We start from the raw sequence: 17875 nt of genomic DNA on the forward strand, positions 1-17875 counted from the left end.
CATGAGCCTGAGCTGGGACTCTGATCTTCATCTTCTCCCCCCACAGAGTCTGTAGGGCTGCAGGTCACAACAGGGCTGTGCTGTCCCAGAATGATCCTTTTCCACCCAAAATCCCAGTGCCAGGCCTAGCAGACCCTACAAGGACCTGCTGAGAGTGCCCCTGCAGACAGAGGAGCCTCTCTCGGGGGTTAAGGGCTCTGCTCAGTTCAGAAATGATGCTCTGGGGCCCACATCTGTCCTGGAGACCACTGAAGGCTTTGCCTCTGAGTCCAGGAGCAGTTAGTATTTCAACCCCAGTTTAGCACCCCCACAAGTCTGACCTTGAGTGTCTGCAGGGATGGAGCCTCCACCCTGGGCAGCCTGCTCCAGTGTCTGCCCAGCCTCACTGCAGAGCTTCCTCCTGCTGTCCAACCTGACTCTGCCCTGCTCTGGTTCCAAACCACTGCCTCTCATCCTGTCCCCACAGCCCCTTGGGAGCAGTCCCTGCCCAGCCCTCCTGGTACCTTCAGGTACTGGAAGGCTGCTCCAAGGCCTCCCTGGAGTCCTCTCTTCTGCAGGCTGAGCAGCCCCAACTCTGCCAGGCTGTCCCCACAGCAGAGGTTCTTCAACCCTCTGATCATCTTTGTGTCCTCCTCTGGACCTGCTCCATCAGGTCCATGTTGCTCTGGAGCTGGGGGCCTCAGAGCTGGACACAGCCCTGCAGGTGAGGTCTCCCCAGAGCAGAGCAGCTTACACAAACCCAGAATTTTTCCTGTCTCCTCTCCTTTCAGCCCCATGTTTGGCTTAGGGCTCCTTGGCTGGGGCTCTGCCAGTGCCCTTGGTTTACAAGAACACATCAGCTCAGGGACAGAGGTGTGGCAGTACTGGGCTGGCCTCTGCCCAGCAATTCAGAGCTTGGAGATGTCCAAAACAAATGTGAGTGGTCTGTGAAGGTGCCAGATCCACCAACCCTGCCCTGCTGGCTCAGCCTCATGCCATCAGTGCCAGGTCCTGGCAGTAGCAGTTGGCCTCATCCTCAGTTAGTCCATGCACAGCTGGGGCTTTGAGAAGGAACCTCCAACCCTTCTGGTGGGAAGAAGAACCTTGGCTCAACCTCTCCAACAAGCAGGGTCCTGTCCTGCATGCTGCAGCAGGGCTGCTCTTCCTCTGGAGGGCTGTGGCTCATTAATTCAGGCTCTGAGAGAAGCTAAACTGATGGAATCTGGAGGAGATCACTTCCAGTGGGATGGATTTGCTGGATCTGATGAGGTGGGGTTTAGGTGACCTCAGTCTCAAATGCAATGCTCCCTCTTCAGCCAGCTCTCTCTGGACTGCAGTGCTGCTGCCACAGGGCAGGCAGAGCTAGGCAGAGGCACATCCAGACCTGAATTCACAGTGAGTTGTTCTCTGCTGAACCCCTGAGCAGCTCAGGGAGCAGCAGTGGCACTGCTGTGGGGCCTGCTGGGGTAGATGAAGTGAGCTTGGCCTGGGTCTGGCTGGCACCCAGCAGGAAGAACACTGCTGGAGCATAAAGCTCTGCAGAGCTCTGCAGGCCTGGCACTGTTCTCACCCCTCCAGCTGGCAGGGGACCCCAAGAGCAGGACATGCCAGAGGCCATTCTGCCCACACTGTCCTGGGGTTGCCAGAAGGAGCTGAGTGGAAAACAAGCCACAAGTTCCCAGCTCTCCACCACAGAGCTTCTCCCCCCCAGTGGCACTGACAAACACAGAAGCCCAGACCCCCAGCGTGGTGTGGCTGGAAGGGACCTCTGGAGCTCACCCAGGCCAAGCAGCAGGGCACCCACAGCACAATGCCCAGCAGCACAGTGCCCAGGGGGGGTTGGAAGCTCTCCACACCAGGACACTCCACAACCTCTCTGGGCAGCCTGCTCCAGGCCTCCAGCACCCTCACACCAAACAGCTTTCTCCTCCTCTTCACATGGAACCTCCTGGGGTCCAGGCTGTGCCCCTTTGTGGTGGTGAGAGAAAGTTCAGTTCTCCCCCACACACAAAGAAACCAGGGCTAGCTCAGTTGGAGAAGCAAAGATATGGCTAAGCTGTACTTCCCAGCAGGCTGAAGTGCAGATGATTGTGTACACAATATACAGTATTCACAGTAGGAACAGAAATGCACAGCAAGGAACAGGACACAGAACTCCTGTCCCTCCTCCAAGCAGAGGGCTTCCCCCCCCCCCAACTGTACCCCCCTTCTCCCCCTACCTCCCTTTTTTCCCAAGAAGGGTTAGAGAGAAAGAAAAGGTCATTATCAGGGAGGAGATTCTGTTAGCTCAAAGTGTGTGCAAGAATTAGTTTCTTATCTGTTAGCTCAGTTAACTCAAGGTCAACTCCATCCAGCACAGCTGTTGCTCAGAGAGAGACTGGAACAGACAGACTGGGCTGGACTGACTGAGATTCAAACTGAACTAAAGCTAAACATTTAAAGTTGCATTCTACCCATCTACCAAGGAAATTCATTTAGATGATCTTTGTTTTCATGTCAATACCAAAACACTCAGCCAGAGTGTCCCAGCACTGTCCCTTTCTCAGAGGCACAGCCTCAAACGGTCACAATCCACCCCTGAGCCCGTGGCTGTTCTGCTGTCCATCCAATCCAAAACAACATCTACAGTTTGTAAACAGAGCTCACAGCCCATTCCTCTTGTCCTCAGGTGTAGATGATTCAGAAGTCCAAGAAAATCAGGAAACAAGAAAACAGAAAACAGTTTGTCTCTTCGCAGACGAAGAGAAGAAAGGGAATCAGGGCCACAGGGACTCTCAGCTGACTCAGGGCTCGCAGGGTTTGTGCACCACAGGCTCCTCAGGGATTCTTCCTTTGGCTGTGATGAAGAGTCTGTACAACACTCTGAAGTTAAACTCCCAGCTGAAGTTAAATTTCTTTGTGGAACACACTGAATTTCTCCATTCTCTTGCACTCCCCAAGAAGTGTGACCAGGACCTTCAGCAGAAACCACCCCTGGGACAGGTTTATCATAGTATCACAGTACCAGCCAGGGTTGGAAGGGACCACAAGGATCAGCTAGTTCCAACCCCCCTGCCATGGGCAGGGACACCCCACACTAGATCAGCCTGGCCAGAGCCTCAGCCAGCCTGGGCTTAAACACCTCCAGGGACAGGGCCTCAACCACCTCCCTGGACAACCCATTCCAGGGCTTCACCACTCTCATGGGGAAGAACTTCCTCCCCACCTCCAGCTTCATTCCATTCCCCCTAGTCCTATCACTGCCTGAGATCCTGAGCAGTCCCTCCCCAGCCTTCCTGTAGCCCCCTTCAGATCCTGGAAGGCCACAATGAGGTCACCTCAGAGCCTTCTCTTCTCCAGACTGAACAGCCCCAACTCCTTCAGTCTGTCCTCACAGCAGAGCAGCTCCAGCCCTCTGCTCATCCTCCTGGCCCTGCTCTGGACACCTTCCAGCCCCTCCAGATCCCTCTTGTTTAGCCTCTCCTGAGGGAGAAAATACCCAAACAGTTTTACCTAACAGATCCTTTTCACTACCACCAGGAGCTCTATCAGCTTCTGCTTTCTGTAGCAGATCTGAGTGTGCAGGCCCAGCTCCACTCCCTGAGCCTCTGCTATTTACCAGCCAGGCTGCTGGTGCTAGCTGCAGCTCCCAGTTTTTCAAAGCTCCATCCCCATGGCTTTGAGAGTGGTCTTCAGCAAACCATTGTAGTGCTCAATCTTCCCTGCAGCTGGTGCAGAGTAGGGGATGTGGAATATCCACTCCAGGCCTGCTCTGGGGCCCAGTTCTTCACAAGATTGGTTTTGAAATGGGTTCCATTGTCTGACTCAATCCCCTCTGGAGCTCTGTCTCTCCAGACTGAGAATGGTGTTGGGTGCAGTTGCCTGTGGAACTGGATGAGTTTCCAACCATCCAGTGTTTGCCTCTACCACAGTCAGCACATCTTGCTTACCAGAACAAGGCAGAGTGATGTAGTCATCTGCCAGGCCTCACCACACTTGTGCTTGGGCCATCTGTCACCATGCCACAAGGGCTTGATTGGCTTTGCCTGCTTGATAGCAGCACAGATGTCACAGTCACAGATGACTTGTGTGACAGCATCCATGGAGATGTCCATGGATCTCTCAGGAGCCCATTGGTAGGTTGCATCTCTGCCTTGATGTCCTGACGAGTCGTGAGCCCAGCGAGCTCAGCACATCTCCCCTCGGTGTTTCCAGTCCAGAGCAAGATCAGAGTCTGTGTCTGCTTGAGACACTTGCAGCCAGATCTGCCTGATGGTTGTTTGCTGTTCCTCAGCAGCTTTGCTCTTGGGAATGTGAGCATCAATGTGTCTCACCTTCACTGGAGTCCTCTCGACTCGATCAGCAGTGTCCTGCCCCAGCTCAGCTGCCCAAATCAGTTTCCCTTTCTCTGCCAACCATTCTCCTTCAGCCCTTCAGCCACCCCCACAGAGCATTGGCTACCATCCATGAGGTGCTGTAGAGATACAGCTTTGGCCATCTCTCACCTTCAGCTCCGTGGAGAGCTAGCTGGACAGCTTTTGCCTCTGCACACTGCCTGGACTCTCCTCCTCCATCCTTTGCCTCTGCACTCTGTGTTGGACTCCACACTGCAGGCTTCACCTCCGCTCCTTCCCAGCCAGCCGACAGGAGCCGGCTGTGAACCAAGCATCTTCCTTTCATCATCAGAAAGGTCACTGTGAGGAGGAGCCTCCTCAGCACGAGTTACTCTCTCCTCTGGAGGTTTTGTGCAGTCAGTGCCTTCAGGCCAGCTTGAGATCACCTCCACCAGAGCAGGCCTTGCAAGATTTCCCATTCCAGCTCTGTGTTATCAGAGCCATCCACTTGGAGCAGGTGGAGTCTGTGGCATGATGTGGTGTGGAGCCTTTGCCTTTGAACATCCAATTCAAAACTGGCAATCTGGGAGCTAGGAGAAGTTGTGACTCAGTTCCAATCACTTCAGAAGCTGCTTTCACTCCTTCATAGGCAGCCAGAATCTCTTTCTCTGTTGGAGTATAATTTGCCTCTGAACCTCTGTAACCTCGACTCCAGAAACCAAGAGGCTGTCCCTGTGTCTCCCCTGGAGCTCTCTGCCACAGGCACCAGGCTGAACCACTGTCACTTGCAGCCATGTACAAAATGTTCCTCATGTCTGGAGCAGCTCAGACAGGTCCCAGACCCACTGCTTGAGCTACCTCCTGCTGTGTCTGGTCAAAGGCTGCTTGTTGTTCAGGTCCCCAGTGGAGACTGTTGCTCTTTCGAGTCACATCACACAGAGGTTTCACAACCTGGCTGTAGCCAGGAAGGTGCAGTCTCCACAACCCCACTGTACCCAGGGGAAGCAGAGTTTCTTGCTTGCTCATGGGATTGGCCATGGCAGAGACTCTGTTCCCCACATCCCCTGGCATGTGTCGGCGTCCATCCTGCCACCGCACTCCCCGAGGTTGGATCTCTCTGGAAGGTCTCTCAGGAGAATGTCAATGATTTTGTTACCTTGCTCCAAGACTTCTTCAGCAGTTTCACCCCAGAGGATGATCTCCCTGATGAACTGGATGTGTTCTGGAGCACCACCTTTCTCCAGAGCATCCTGGATCACTGCATGCCAGATGCTGGAGCTGTGGATCCAGCCCGTGGGCAGTCTGTCGAAGGTGTACTGGACTCCTCTCCAGGTGAAAGCAAACTGAGGCCTGCATTCCTCTGCTATGGGGATAGAGAAGAAGGCAGCAGCAATGTCTCTGGTAGCATAACCACTTGGCCTCTTTGGATTCCAGCTCATACTGGAGTTCCATCATGTCTGGCACTGCTGCACCCATAGGTGCAGTTACTTCATTCAGGGCATGGAAGTCGCCTGTCAGAGCCAGTCTCCATTCTGCTTTGGCACAGGCCACCACCTCCCTGGGCAACCTGTGCCAGTCTCTCACCCCCCTCATGGGGAACAACTTCCTAACATCCAGTCTGAGTCTCCTCACTGCTGGTGTTGCACAGTGCCCAGGGGGGGTTGGAAGCTCTCCACACAAGGACACTCCACAACCTCTCTGGGCAGCCTGCTCCAGGCCTCCAGCACCCTCACACCAAACAACTTTCTCCTCCTCTTCACATCCAACCTCCTGGGCTCCATTCTGTGCCCCTTGCTGCCCCTTGTGCTGTCCCTGGGCACCACTGAGCAGAGCCTGGCCCCAGCCTCTTGCCCCCCCCAGCTCCTTCAGCTCTTGCTGAGCATTGCTCAGCTCCCCTCTGGGGCTGCTCTTCTGCAGGCTCTCAGCCCCAGGGCTCTCAGCCTTTGCTCCTCCCAGAGCTGCTCCAGGCCCCTCAGCAGCTCTGCAGCCTGCCCTGGGCTCTCTCCAGCAGTTCCCAGCCCAGGACTGCTGAGTCAGCTGCTCTTCTTTTGCCTCCCTTCCATCTGCAGGCAGAGTCACCTGGTGCTGTGTTTATTGAAGCAGAGCAATTAGCACACTCCAGGTTCCCATTCCACTGACTTAGTTGTGCTGCCTGTGGAGCTGCCAGAGCCCCACTCACTGCTGCTTCCAGCACCTGTGCCCAGGCTGAGGAGACACTGCAGGGCATCCTCTGGCAGCCTGCTGCTGGATGCCCACTGGAAGGTTCTCAAAGCAGAGCTGTGCTCTTAGGCTGACTGCTTGGCTGGAGAAGAGCAGGAGCCTGAACTGTGCTTGAATCTGGTTTGGATTCTCCCTCTCTCACCCACACAGAAGCTGCCTTTGCAGGAGCTCTTGAGAGAGGTCCTCTGAAGGACAGCATTCAGACAGCAGCAGTGTGAAGCAGTGGCTGTGTTAGCCCTGGGGCACAGCAGGGTTGCAGCCCTCCTTGCAGCTGGAAGCAGCAAAGCCTCTCCTGGGGGCTCCTCATGGCTCTGTTTAGCAGCACTGAGCAGGGGCAGCTTTGTTCTGCCAGGGCTACCTCTCCCCAGAGAGCTCCTCCAGGCACCATGCAGCCAGGTCTGAGTGCTGCCAGCTGCCACCTTGCCCTGTGAGCTGTGAGCAGCAGGGAGCAGGTGGCAGCAGGCTCTGCCTTAGAACCACAGCACCACAGAACTGGTTTGCTTGGAAGAGACTTCTCAGGTTGGCTCCAACCAGCACCACCATGGGCACCAAACATGTGCTATGGCCACAGGGTTCTGGAACCCCTCCAGGGATGGAGACTCCACCTGGGCAGCCTCTGCCAGTCCCTGACCACCAGCAGAGAACATTTTCCTCATCTCCAACCTTCCCCTCCCCTGGCACAGTTCCAGGGAATTTCATTTCCTCTCCTTCTATCACCTGAGAGCAGGGAGCAGAGCCCAGCCCCCCCTGCCCCACCCCCACCCCTGCAGCCTCCTCTCAGGGAGCTGCAGAGAGCAAGGAGGTCTCCCTCAGCCTCCTCTGCTCCAGGCTGAACACCCCCAGCTCCCTCAGCTGCTCCTCCCCAGCCCTGCTCTCCAGACCCTTCCCCAGCTCTGTTGCCCTTCTCTGGCCCTGCTCCAGCCCTCAGTGTCCTTCATGGAGTGAGGGCCCAGGACTGAACCCAGTACCCAAGGTGCAGCCTCCCCAGTGCCAGGGCAGGGCACAATCCCTTCCTCCCCTGCAGGATCTCCCAGCAGTGCCATCAGCCTCATCCAGCCTTGCTCCTGCAGGCCCTGGCCATGCTCAGGGCTGCAGAGGGACCTGGCTGCTACTCCTGTCTGCAGCTGCAGAGCATTCTCCAGCCCAGCTCTCCAGGCTCACAGCTCCCCCCTGGGTTTCTGTTCACAGTGCTTGCTCCAGATGCCTCCTGATTCAGCTCTGGCTTCACCACCTTTTATTGCTCTCATTTATTGCCACTGCTCCCTCCCAGATTAATTGCTGTGTTTTGACAGCCCCAATTTGCTTCCCCATTATGGCTGCTGTTGCTATGGATGAAATGTGGTTGGCAGCTCCTGCCTGGGGCCTCACTCTGCAGCTGGAGAGCCTGCCCTGCTCCCAGCCTGCCCAGACAGAGAGCAGCAGAGCCCTCACTGCCAGCAGGGACACTGGCCATGGAGGCTAGGCACAAGGAAGGCAGGGAGCTCCCAGCGTGGCTGACCCAGGGCTCCAAGCACAAAGAGTTCCTCCCAGAGCAGCCCAGGGGGAGGCTGCCTCAGGGGGGGCTGCCTCAGGGGGGGGTGCCTCAGGGGGGGCTGCCTCGGGGGGGGTGCCTCAGCAAGTCCCAGGGCTTGGTGCCCCAGGGTTGGTCAGAAGCAGGCTGCAGAGATCCCCCACGGGCAGCCAGACCTGCAGGTTGTGGTTGCATTTGCCAGGTGCTCAGTGTCTGCATTTGCTGGTGCTGGTGCCTGGTGCTCAGTGTCTGCATTTGCTGGTGCTGGTGCCAGGTGCTCAGTGTCTGCCTCTCCAGTGCCAGGAAGCCACCTAGGAGCTGTCAGAGCAGAGTCAGACCCTCAGCAATTCTCACTGCAGCCAGAAGTGGTTTCCCCGTGCTGCTGGGGCTCTGCCCAGCCCCTGCACCCCACTGCACCCCACTGCACCCCACTGCACCCCACTGCAGCTGGTGGTGCTGCCGTGGCCGTGGCAGGGCACAGCCCCAGAGATGCTGAGCTGCATGGCCCAGGGCTGCACAGCAGCACAGCAGCAGCCTGCTGGAAGCCTCCTGGAGCTTGTGGGCTTGTCCCAGAGCCCCCCTGCCCTCATCTGCCCCCTGTGCTGCTGCTGGAGCTGCCTCATGCTCCAGCCCTCTGCCTCCCCGGGGGCAGCAGGGGAAGCTCTTTGCTGCTGCCATCACCCTCATGAACCTCTCTGCTTTGTCTCCTTGTTTTGCTCCCAGGGACAGGTCTCTCTTAAACAGCTCTGCACACTTGCATCCATCCCTAAGGTAACTCAGTGTCTGTGTGTCCCCTGGGGGCTGCAGGAACAGCTGCCCCCTGCTCAGCCTCTGCCACCTCTGTGCTACTGACAGCAGCCAGTGCAGCCCCTCTCCTGCAGCAGCAGCTCCAGTGCAGTGGTTCCTGTGTGTCACTCCTGCAGCAGCTCCAGTGCAGTGGTTCCTGTGTGTCACTCCTGCAGCAGCTCCAGTGCAGTGCTCCCTCTGTCACACTCCTGCAGCAGCAGCTCCAGTGCAGTGCTCCCTCTGTCACTCCTGCAGCAGCTCCAGTGCAGTGCTCCCTCTGTCACACTCCTGCAGCAGCAGCTCCAGTGCAGTGGTTCCTGTGTGTCACACTCCTGTAGCAGCAGCTCCAGTGCAGTGGTTCCTGTGTGTCACTCCTGCAGCAGCTCCAGTGCAGTGGTTCCTGTGTGTCACACTCCTGCAGCAGCAGCTCCAGTGCAGTGGTTCCTGTGTGTCACACTCCTGTAGCAGCAGCTCCAGTGCAGTGGTTCCTGTGTGTCACTCCTGCAGCAGCTCCAGTGCAGTGCTCCCTCTCTCACACTCCTGCAGCAGCAGCTCCAGTGCAGTGCTCCCTCTGTCACTCCTGCAGCAGCTCCAGTGCAGTGCTCCCTCTCTCACACTCCTGCAGCAGCAGCTCCAGTGCAGTGCTCCCTCTCTCACACTCCTGCAGCAGCAGCTCCAGTGCAGTGCTCCCTCTCTCACACTCCTGCAGCAGCTCCAGTGCAGTGCTCCCTCTGTCACTCCTGCAGCAACAGCTCCAGTGCAGTGCTCCCTCTGTCACACTCCTGCAGCAGCAGCTCCAGTGCAGTGCTCCCTCTGTCACTCCTGTAGCAGCAGCTCCAGTGCAGTGCTCCCTCTCTCACACTCCTGTAGCAGCTCCAGTGCAGTGCTCCCTCTGTCACTCCTGCAGCAGCTCCAGTGCAGTGGTTCCTGTGTGTCACTCCTGCAGCAGCTCCAGTGCAGTGCTCCCTCTGTCACTCCTGTAGCAGCAGCTCCAGTGCAGTGCTCCCTCTCTCACACTCCTGTAGCAGCTCCAGTGCAGTGCTCCCTCTGTCACACTCCTGTAGCAGCTCCAGTGCAGTGCTCCCTCTGTCACACTCCTGTAGCAGCTCCAGTGCAGTGCTCCCTCTGTCACACTCCTGTAGCAGCAGCTCCAGTGCAGTGGTTCCTGTGTGTCACTCCTGCAGCAGCAGCTCCAGTGCAGTGCTCCCTCTGTCACTCCTGTAACAGCAGCTCCAGTGCAGTGCTCCCTCTGTCACTCCTGCAGCAGCTCCAGTGCAGTGCTCCCTCTGTCACTCCTGTAGCAGCAGCTCCAGTGCAGTGGTTCCTGTGTGTCACTCCTGCAGCAGCAGCTCCAATGCAGTGCTCCCTCTGTCACTCCTGTAACAGCAGCTCCAGTGCAGTGCTCCCTCTGTCACTCCTGCAGCAGCTCCAGTGCAGTGCTCCCTCTGTCACACTCCTGCAGCAGCAGCTCCAGTGCAGTGGTTCCTTTGTGTCACTCCTGCAGCAGCAGCTCCAGTGCAGTGCTCCCTCTGTCACACTCCTGCAGCAGCAGCTCCAGTGCAGTGCTCCCTCTGTCACACTCCTGCAGCAGCAGCTCCAGTGCAGTGGTTCCTGTGTGTCACTCCTGCAGCAGCTCCAGTGCAGTGCTCCCTCTGTCACACTCCTGCAGCAGCAGCTCCAGTGCAGTGCTCCCTCTGTCACACTCCTGCAGCAGCAGCTCCAGTGCAGTGCTCCCTCTGTCACTCCTGTAACAGCAGCTCCAGTGCAGTGCTCCCTCTGTCACTCCTGTAGCAGCAGCTCCAGTGCAGTGGTTCCTGTGTGTCACTCCTGCAGCAGCAGCTCCAATGCAGTGCTCCCTCTGTCACTCCTGTAACAGCAGCTCCAGTGCAGTGCTCCCTCTGTCACTCCTGCAGCAGCTCCAGTGCAGTGCTCCCTCTGTCACACTCCTGCAGCAGCAGCTCCAGTGCAGTGGTTCCTTTGTGTCACTCCTGCAGCAGCAGCTCCAGTGCAGTGCTCCCTCTGTCACACTCCTGCAGCAGCAGCTCCAGTGCAGTGCTCCCTCTGTCACACTCCTGCAGCAGCAGCTCCAGTGCAGTGGTTCCTGTGTGTCACTCCTGCAGCAGCTCCAGTGCAGTGCTCCCTCTGTCACACTCCTGCAGCAGCAGCTCCAGTGCAGTGCTCCCTCTGTCACTCCTGCAGCAGCTCCAGTGCAGTGCTCCCTCTGTCACACTCCTGCAGCAGCAGCTCCAGTGCAGTGCTCCCTCTGTCACACTCCTGCAGCAGCAGCTCCAGTGCAGTGCTCCCTCTGTCACTCCTGTAGCAGCAGCTCCAGTGCAGTGCTCCCTCTCTCACACTCCTGTAGCAGCTCCAGTGCAGTGCTCCCTCTGTCACTCCTGCAGCAGCTCCAGTGCAGTGGTTCCTGTGTGTCACTCCTGCAGCAGCTCCAGTGCAGTGCTCCCTCTCTCACACTCCTGTAGCAGCTCCAGTGCAGTGCTCCCTCTGTCACACTCCTGTAGCAGCTCCAGTGCAGTGGTTCCTTTGTGTCACTCCTGCAGCAGCAGCTCCAGTGCAGTGGTTCCTTTGTGTCACTCCTGCAGCAGCAGCTCCAGTGCAGTGCTCCCTCTGTCACACTCCTGCAGCAGCAGCTCCAGTGCAGTGCTCCCTCTGTCACACTCCTGCAGCAGCAGCTCCAGTGCAGTGGTTCCTGTGTGTCACTCCTGCAGCAGCTCCAGTGCAGTGCTCCCTCTGTCACACTCCTGCAGCAGCAGCTCCAGTGCAGTGCTCCCTCTGTCACTCCTGCAGCAGCTCCAGTGCAGTGCTCCCTCTGTCACACTCCTGCAGCAGCAGCTCCAGTGCAGTGCTCCCTCTGTCACACTCCTGCAGCAGCAGCTCCAGTGCAGTGCTCCCTCTGTCACTCCTGTAGCAGCAGCTCCAGTGCAGTGCTCCCTCTCTCACACTCCTGTAGCAGCTCCAGTGCAGTGCTCCCTCTGTCACTCCTGCAGCAGCTCCAGTGCAGTGGTTCCTGTGTGTCACTCCTGCAGCAGCTCCAGTGCAGTGCTCCCTCTCTCACACTCCTGTAGCAGCTCCAGTGCAGTGCTCCCTCTGTCACACTCCTGTAGCAGCTCCAGTGCAGTGCTCCCTCTGTCACACTCCTGTAGCAGCAGCTCCAGTGCAGTGGTTCCTGTGTGTCACTCCTGCAGCAGCAGCTCCAGTGCAGTGGTTCCTGTGTGTCACTCCTGCAGCAGCAGCTCCAATGCAGTGCTCCCTCTGTCACTCCTGTAACAGCAGCTCCAGTGCAGTGCTCCCTCTGTCACTCCTGTAGCAGCAGCTCCAGTGCAGTGGTTCCTGTGTGTCACTCCTGCAGCAGCAGCTCCAGTGCAGTGCTCCCTCTGTCACTCCTGCAGCAGCTCCAGTGCAGTGGTTCCTGTGTGTCACTCCTGCAGCAGCTCCAGTGCAGTGGTTCCTGTGTGTCACACTCCTGCAGCAGCAGCTCCAGTGCAGTGCTCCCTCTCTCACACTCCTGCAGCAGCTCCAGTGCAGTGGTTCCTGTGTGTCACTCCTGCAGCAGCTCCAGTGCAGTGCTCCCTCTGTCAAACTCCTGCAGCAGCAGCTCCAGTGCAGTGCTCCCTCTGTCAAACTCCTGCAGCAGCTCCAGTGCAGTGCTCCCTCTGTCAAACTCCTGCAGCAGCTCCAGTGCAGTGCTCCCTCTCTCACACTCCTGCAGCAGCTCCAGTGCAGTGCTCCCTCTGTCACTCCTGCAGCAGCTCCAGTGCAGTGCTCTCTCTGTCACTCCTGCAGCAGCTCCAGTGCAGTGGTTCCTGTGTGTCACACTCCTGCAGCAGCAGCTCCAGTGCAGTGGTTCCTGTGTGTCACACTCCTGCAGCAGCAGCTCCAGTGCAGGGACCCCTCCCACCAGCCCAGGCTGCTCAGGGCCTCCCCCAGCCTGGCCTTGAGCAGCTGCAGGCAGGGCACATCCTCAGCCTCCCTGGGCAGCCTGTGCCAGAGTCTCTCTACCCTCACTACTGAATTTCTCTCTTCCTTCTCCCCCTTCCCAGTGCTGTGCTGCAGGGTTTGCTGCTGGGCTGCCCCTGCTCTCTCCCTGCCCTTGCTGGGTGCTCTCTAACCTCTCTGTGTCCTTGCTCTTGCTGCAGAAAGGAGGGGAGCAGAGAAGGAGGCCGGGAGCCGGAGCTGCCTGACCTGTCTGAAGATGAAGTCACCTCCTGAGGCTGCCCCTCGCCGGCTGCTGCCCTGCCCAGCGTGGCCTTGCCTGGCACACCTCTGCCCTCCTCACCTCATCCAGGGCCTGCAGAGCAAAGGAACAGAGGGAGAGAGACCAGAAGGGAGCAGCCCAGGACAGCAGACCAGAGGAGCAGAGAGGCAGGAAGGAGAGGAGGAGGCCTCCCCCGGCCCACCCCTGGCTGCTGCTCTCTGCCAGCCCTCGCTGTGCTCCTCTGTGCCTTGCTCTCCACTTGTGCTTCACCCCTGGGCTGCCTGGGGGGCCATGCCCACCAGCTGGCTGGATATGGAAGGCAGCAAACCAAGCCTGCTCTCCTGGGTCACTGCTCTGGAGATGGTTTTGTTTTCCTTGCTTTCAGCATCCTGGTTTGGGCACCAGGGAGGCCCAGGTGGCACCAGGACCGGGGCACGTCTGGCAGGAGGGCAAAGCTCTCCTGCACAGCAGGGCAAAGCTCTCCTGCACAGCAGGGCAGCACTGCTCCTGCTGGAGCTGGTGGCAGTGTCTGCCAGTGGGGTGAGGAGGAGACCTTGCTGCTGGAGTGGACACTGCACCCCTCTTTCCTCCTCTTGGTTTTCCCCTCTGCCCTTTCTCTTTCCTTCTCCCCTCCTCCTGGTTGCTGCCTCGAGCAGCTGAGGCCAGCTGGGAGGTGTCCCTTGCCACGGCAGGGGCTTGGAGTAGATGATCTCTGAGGTCCCTTCCAACCTGAGCCCTTCTAGACTCTGTGACATGCCTCACCACGGGTCTGAGGGGCAGATCTTGCTGCTGGAGTGGATGCTGGCACCCCCTTTCCTCCTCTAGTCCTCCAGCTGTGCCCAGGGTCGGGGCTGCTGCTGCTGCCTGCAGCCAGGGCAGTGTGGTGACAGCTCCCACAGTGTGCCCTGCAGCTGCACTCAGCCTCTGAAGCTCAGGGAGCTGTGGAGCACTGGGGTGTGCTGCTGCATGGCAGAGCTCAGAGCACCCAGCTGGGGCTGTCCCCAGAGAGCTGGGCCTGGGCTCCCCCAGCTGCAGGCAGCCCTGCACAGGGGGCTGGGGCTCCAAGCTGAGAGGGGGCAGGCTTGGGGCTGTTTTCTTTAGGGGTCCTTTCCCTCCCCTCACTCATCTCCTAGATCCTTTACACTTCTGTCCCTGATGCTTTTAGACCTTTAATTTCCTGATCATCTAAACAGGAGGAGGAAATCCTTAATGTGGAGGCTGCTGGAGGCCTGGAGCAGGCTGCCCAGAGAGCTTGTGGAGTCTCCTGCTCTGCAGAGCTTCCAACCCCCCCTGGGCAGTGTGCCCCTGGGCAAGCTGCTGTGGGTGCCCTGCTGGAGCAGGGTGAGCTCCAGAGCTTTGTTCAGCCCCCAGCATGCTGGGAGTCTGGGATAGATGCCCCAGACTGGGAGGGCTCCCTAGGGTGGAAAGTGTTGGTGAGGATTTTTAGCCTAAGGAAGAGACCAGCTCTTGATCTTCTGCTGGCTTGAAGGCTTCACCTTGCCCTTTCTGGCCAGCCTGTACCCTCCATGCACCTGCTGGTGCTGCTCTTCCATCCATGGGCTGCTCCTGAGCTCGGGGCTGGAAGCTTCATCTCTTGACAGCAGGCAGGAGGTGGCACACACAAGGGCCAAGGTGCCTGCAGGGCTGTGGGGCTTCACTGCTGCACTCAGCAGCACTGCACAGTGAGGCTGGGGAGACACTGGAGCAGGCTGCCCAGGGGTCTGGCTGAGGCCCCCTCCCTGCAGACATTCAGGATCAGGCTGGATGTGGCCCTGGGCAGCCTGCCTTAGCAGGAGGTGTCCCTGCAGCTGCAGGGGGTGGGCAGGATGGCCTTGGAGGGTCCCTTCCAGCCCAGTGCAGTCTGTGAAGCTGTCAGCCTGTGAGGGTCAGCCCAGTGACCCCAACCCAGCAAAGCACAGCAGAGCCTCCCCTGCAGCTTGCTGTGCCCTGAGCCTGCCCCTGGGAGGCCTGGGCCTGGATTCTCAGTCTGCAGAGCTGGGATCAAGGACTCCATCACCCCTGGTTCCTACATCAGCAGCTTATTGTCCCTGAGGCTGATGCTGAGGGCCTGGGACTCTCTGCCCTCATTGTCTGTGCAAGGGGACAGCTGCCTGAGGGCTGTGCTGGTGTTCCCCCCTGCTGCCTGCAGGCTGCCTTGCTGGTTCCCAACATTTCCAGAGCTGGGCTTGGCTGCTGGTGCCTTCTGCTGCCCACCTCTGCCCTGAGACCTCCCCTTGCTGTCTTCAGCACCCTGAGTGCTGAAGTGCCCAGGCATGGTCCCCAGCCCCACAGCTCTCCTGCACACCCTGGCACTGTCAGTAATTGATGTTGTTAAGGAGGCCTTTCATTATCATCAGCCCCTGGTGGCTGCTCTGGGCTGGTGCTATGCACTGCTCACATCCTGCCTGTCTCTGTGTCTCACCAGCTCTGTGCTCAGCACCTCCTGAGGCCATGGGCTCCACAACCTGTCCCATGCCCCAAGCCTGTGCCTGGACTCTGCTGCCCTGAAGTGGAGGTTGAAGCACTCAGTGAAGGGAGGGGAAGTGGAGATGGGGACCCCAGGGAGGCTTTGGGCACTTCCCATCACACACATGTGGGTTAGGTGAGTGGGCAGGGGGGGAGGAGCTGACTGGAGGATTGAGCCCAATCCTGCCCCTGGGGCACAGCACAAGCTGCAGGCCTCCAGCTGCACTGCTGATCAGTACTGCTGAGCTCTGTCTCCTTCAGCATCTCCATCAATGGCCTGGACAGAGGCCTGGAGTGCAGCCTCAGCCAGCTGCTGATGGGCCCAGGCTGGGAGCAGTGGCTGGCACCCCTCAGGCTGTGCTGCCAGCCAGCCCTGGCCAGGCTGCAGAGCTGGGCACAGGGAACCTCATGGAGCTCAGCAAGGGCAAGGGCAGGGTCCTGGCCCTGGGGAGGAACGACCTCCTGCAGCAGCACAGCTGAGGGGGGACCTGCTGGGAAGCAGCTGCAAGGGGGAGAGCAGGAGCAGCTGCAGGGGGGGTGTGGAAAGGGAGCCTGGTGAGGGCAGGAGGTGGCTGCAGCCCAGGGAAGGGACTCCCAGGATGGGATTTGATTCCTTAGTGACTGCAGGGGGGAGCTGGTGGCAGGGATTTTGTTCCTTCAGCACAGCTCCACAGCCTGAAGCCATCAGCAGCTCTGTGGCAGGGGCTGAAGGAGGCTTTTCTCCACCTCTGAGGCGTGAGGCCAGAGCTCCTTTTGCTCTCTCCAGCTCAGTGCTTTCTCCCTCTCCTGGGAGGTGTTCAGGGCCAGGCTGGATGAGGCCTTGAGCAGCCTGGGCTGGTGGGAGGGGTCCCTGCCCATGGCAGGGGGTTGGAGCTGGGTGGTCCTTAACCAACCCATTCTGTGATTCTCTGACTCAATGATCCTGGCCATGGAGCTTTGCCTGCCAGCCCTGGGGCTTCATCCCAACCCTGCAGAGCTTCAGCTGCCCTCACTTGTGCTCAGAGCCCCCCACCAGCTGCAGCAACCAACATCCCACAGCACAGGCAGGTGTGTGAGAAGCTGTTGCAGGGTGGAGGTCATCCTTTGGTGGTGCAGCTGATGCAAGAGCTTCAGAAACCAGCCCAGCAAGGGCTGTGGTCTCCCCAGTGCTGCTGTGTGAGTTCAGGAGGATCATTGATGGGCCTGGACACCTTCCTCACTGATGTGCATGCTTGGACTCAATGACCTTACAAGTCTTTTCAACCTGAATGCTTCTAGGCCCAGAGCCCACATCCTCTGTTCTCATGGCTCACCACAGATGGTCCTTCCTGCGGCCAGGCAGCCTCCCCCCTGTGCTGGGTGCTGGCAGCAGGAGGGGCAGGGTCCTGCCAGCTCCCAGGGGCTGAGGAGCTGCAGAGTCAAACCAGTTCCAAAGGCAGGGCTGTGCTGCAGTGCTGGGGGTCCTGCTGCTAGCCTGGGCGTGCTGGGGGTCCAGCAGGGATGCTGAGGCCAGGAAGCAGGGAGAGGGCTTCTGGTGTGTCTGAATGAGCCTGGACCCCAAACTCCTCCACTTTGCCAGGGGTGCTGCAGTCACCTTCCCTGGAGGTGGTCAAGACTGGTGTGGCCATGGCTCCTGGGGACAGGGTTTGGTGGCCATGGGGTTGGGTTGGTGGCTGGAGTGGTGACCTCAGAGGGCTTCTCCAAGCCAAGCACTGCTGTGATTCTGTGCCCACGTTTGCAGTGCTGTTTGCTGAGGTTTCCTTCCCTGGCCCACAGCCTCCTACAGAAGGCCATGCCCTGACCAGGTCCCCCCAGCCTGGGTGAGCCTGGACTCTCCTCTGGCCCTGTGGCTCTGAACACAGCCTCCCAGGGGATCAGGGCAGGAAAGGAGCTCAGGAGCTGCCTTTCCCCCGGCCTGCCCTGCAGCCAGCTGTGCTCAGAGTGGCTGCCAACAGGCCCTCAGCCAGTGCCCTCAGCAGTGCCCTGCTGCTGCTCTGAGCTGTGCTGCTGCTGCTGCTCTGAGCTCTGCTGCTGCTGCTCTGAGCTGTGCTGCTGCTGCTGCTCTGAGCTCTGCTGCTGCTCTGAGCGGTGCTGCTGCTGCTCTGAGCTGTGCTGCTGCTGCTCTGAGCTCTGCTGCTGCTGCTCTGAGCTGTGCTGCTGCTGCTCTGAGCTGTGCTGCTGCTCTGAGCTGTGCTGCTGCTGCTCTGAGCTGTGCTGCTGCTGCTCTGAGCTGTGCTGCTGCTGCTCTGAGCGCTGCTGCTGCTGCTCTGAGCTGTGCTGCTGCTGCTCTGTGCTGCTGCTGCTGCTCTGAGCGGTGCTGCTGCTGCTTTGAGCTCTGCTGCTGCTCTGAGCTCTGCTGCTGCTGCTCTGAGCGGTGCTGCTGCTGCTCTGAGCTGTGCTGCTGCTCTGAGC

The 17875-nt window shown here is 59.0% G+C and overlaps 1 protein-coding gene across 3 annotated transcripts in view; it reads left to right on the plus strand.

Moving 5' to 3' along the window:
* The window catches only part of CAMKK1 (calcium/calmodulin dependent protein kinase kinase 1), a 120406-nt gene extending 104413 nt beyond the window's left edge, over positions 1–15993 (plus strand). For 2 of the 3 annotated variants that reach the window (XM_068165350.1, XM_068165349.1), the window contains exons 16-17: positions 8746–8793; positions 12960–15993. In XM_068165350.1, the coding sequence (XP_068021451.1) occupies positions 8746–8793; positions 12960–13032 (121 nt within the window). In that variant the 3' untranslated portion in view covers positions 13033–15993. The remainder of the gene's footprint in view (positions 1–8745; positions 8794–12959) is intronic. The other variant, XM_068165352.1, reaches the window with a different exon arrangement.
* The last annotated feature ends 1882 nt before the right edge of the window (positions 15994–17875 follow it).

The sequence above is a fragment of the Melanerpes formicivorus genome, unplaced genomic scaffold, assembly GCF_026170545.1.
Source record: "Melanerpes formicivorus ecotype bairdi unplaced genomic scaffold, bMelFor1.0.p_v2 SCAF_88, whole genome shotgun sequence".
NCBI lineage: Eukaryota > Metazoa > Chordata > Aves > Piciformes > Picidae > Melanerpes > Melanerpes formicivorus.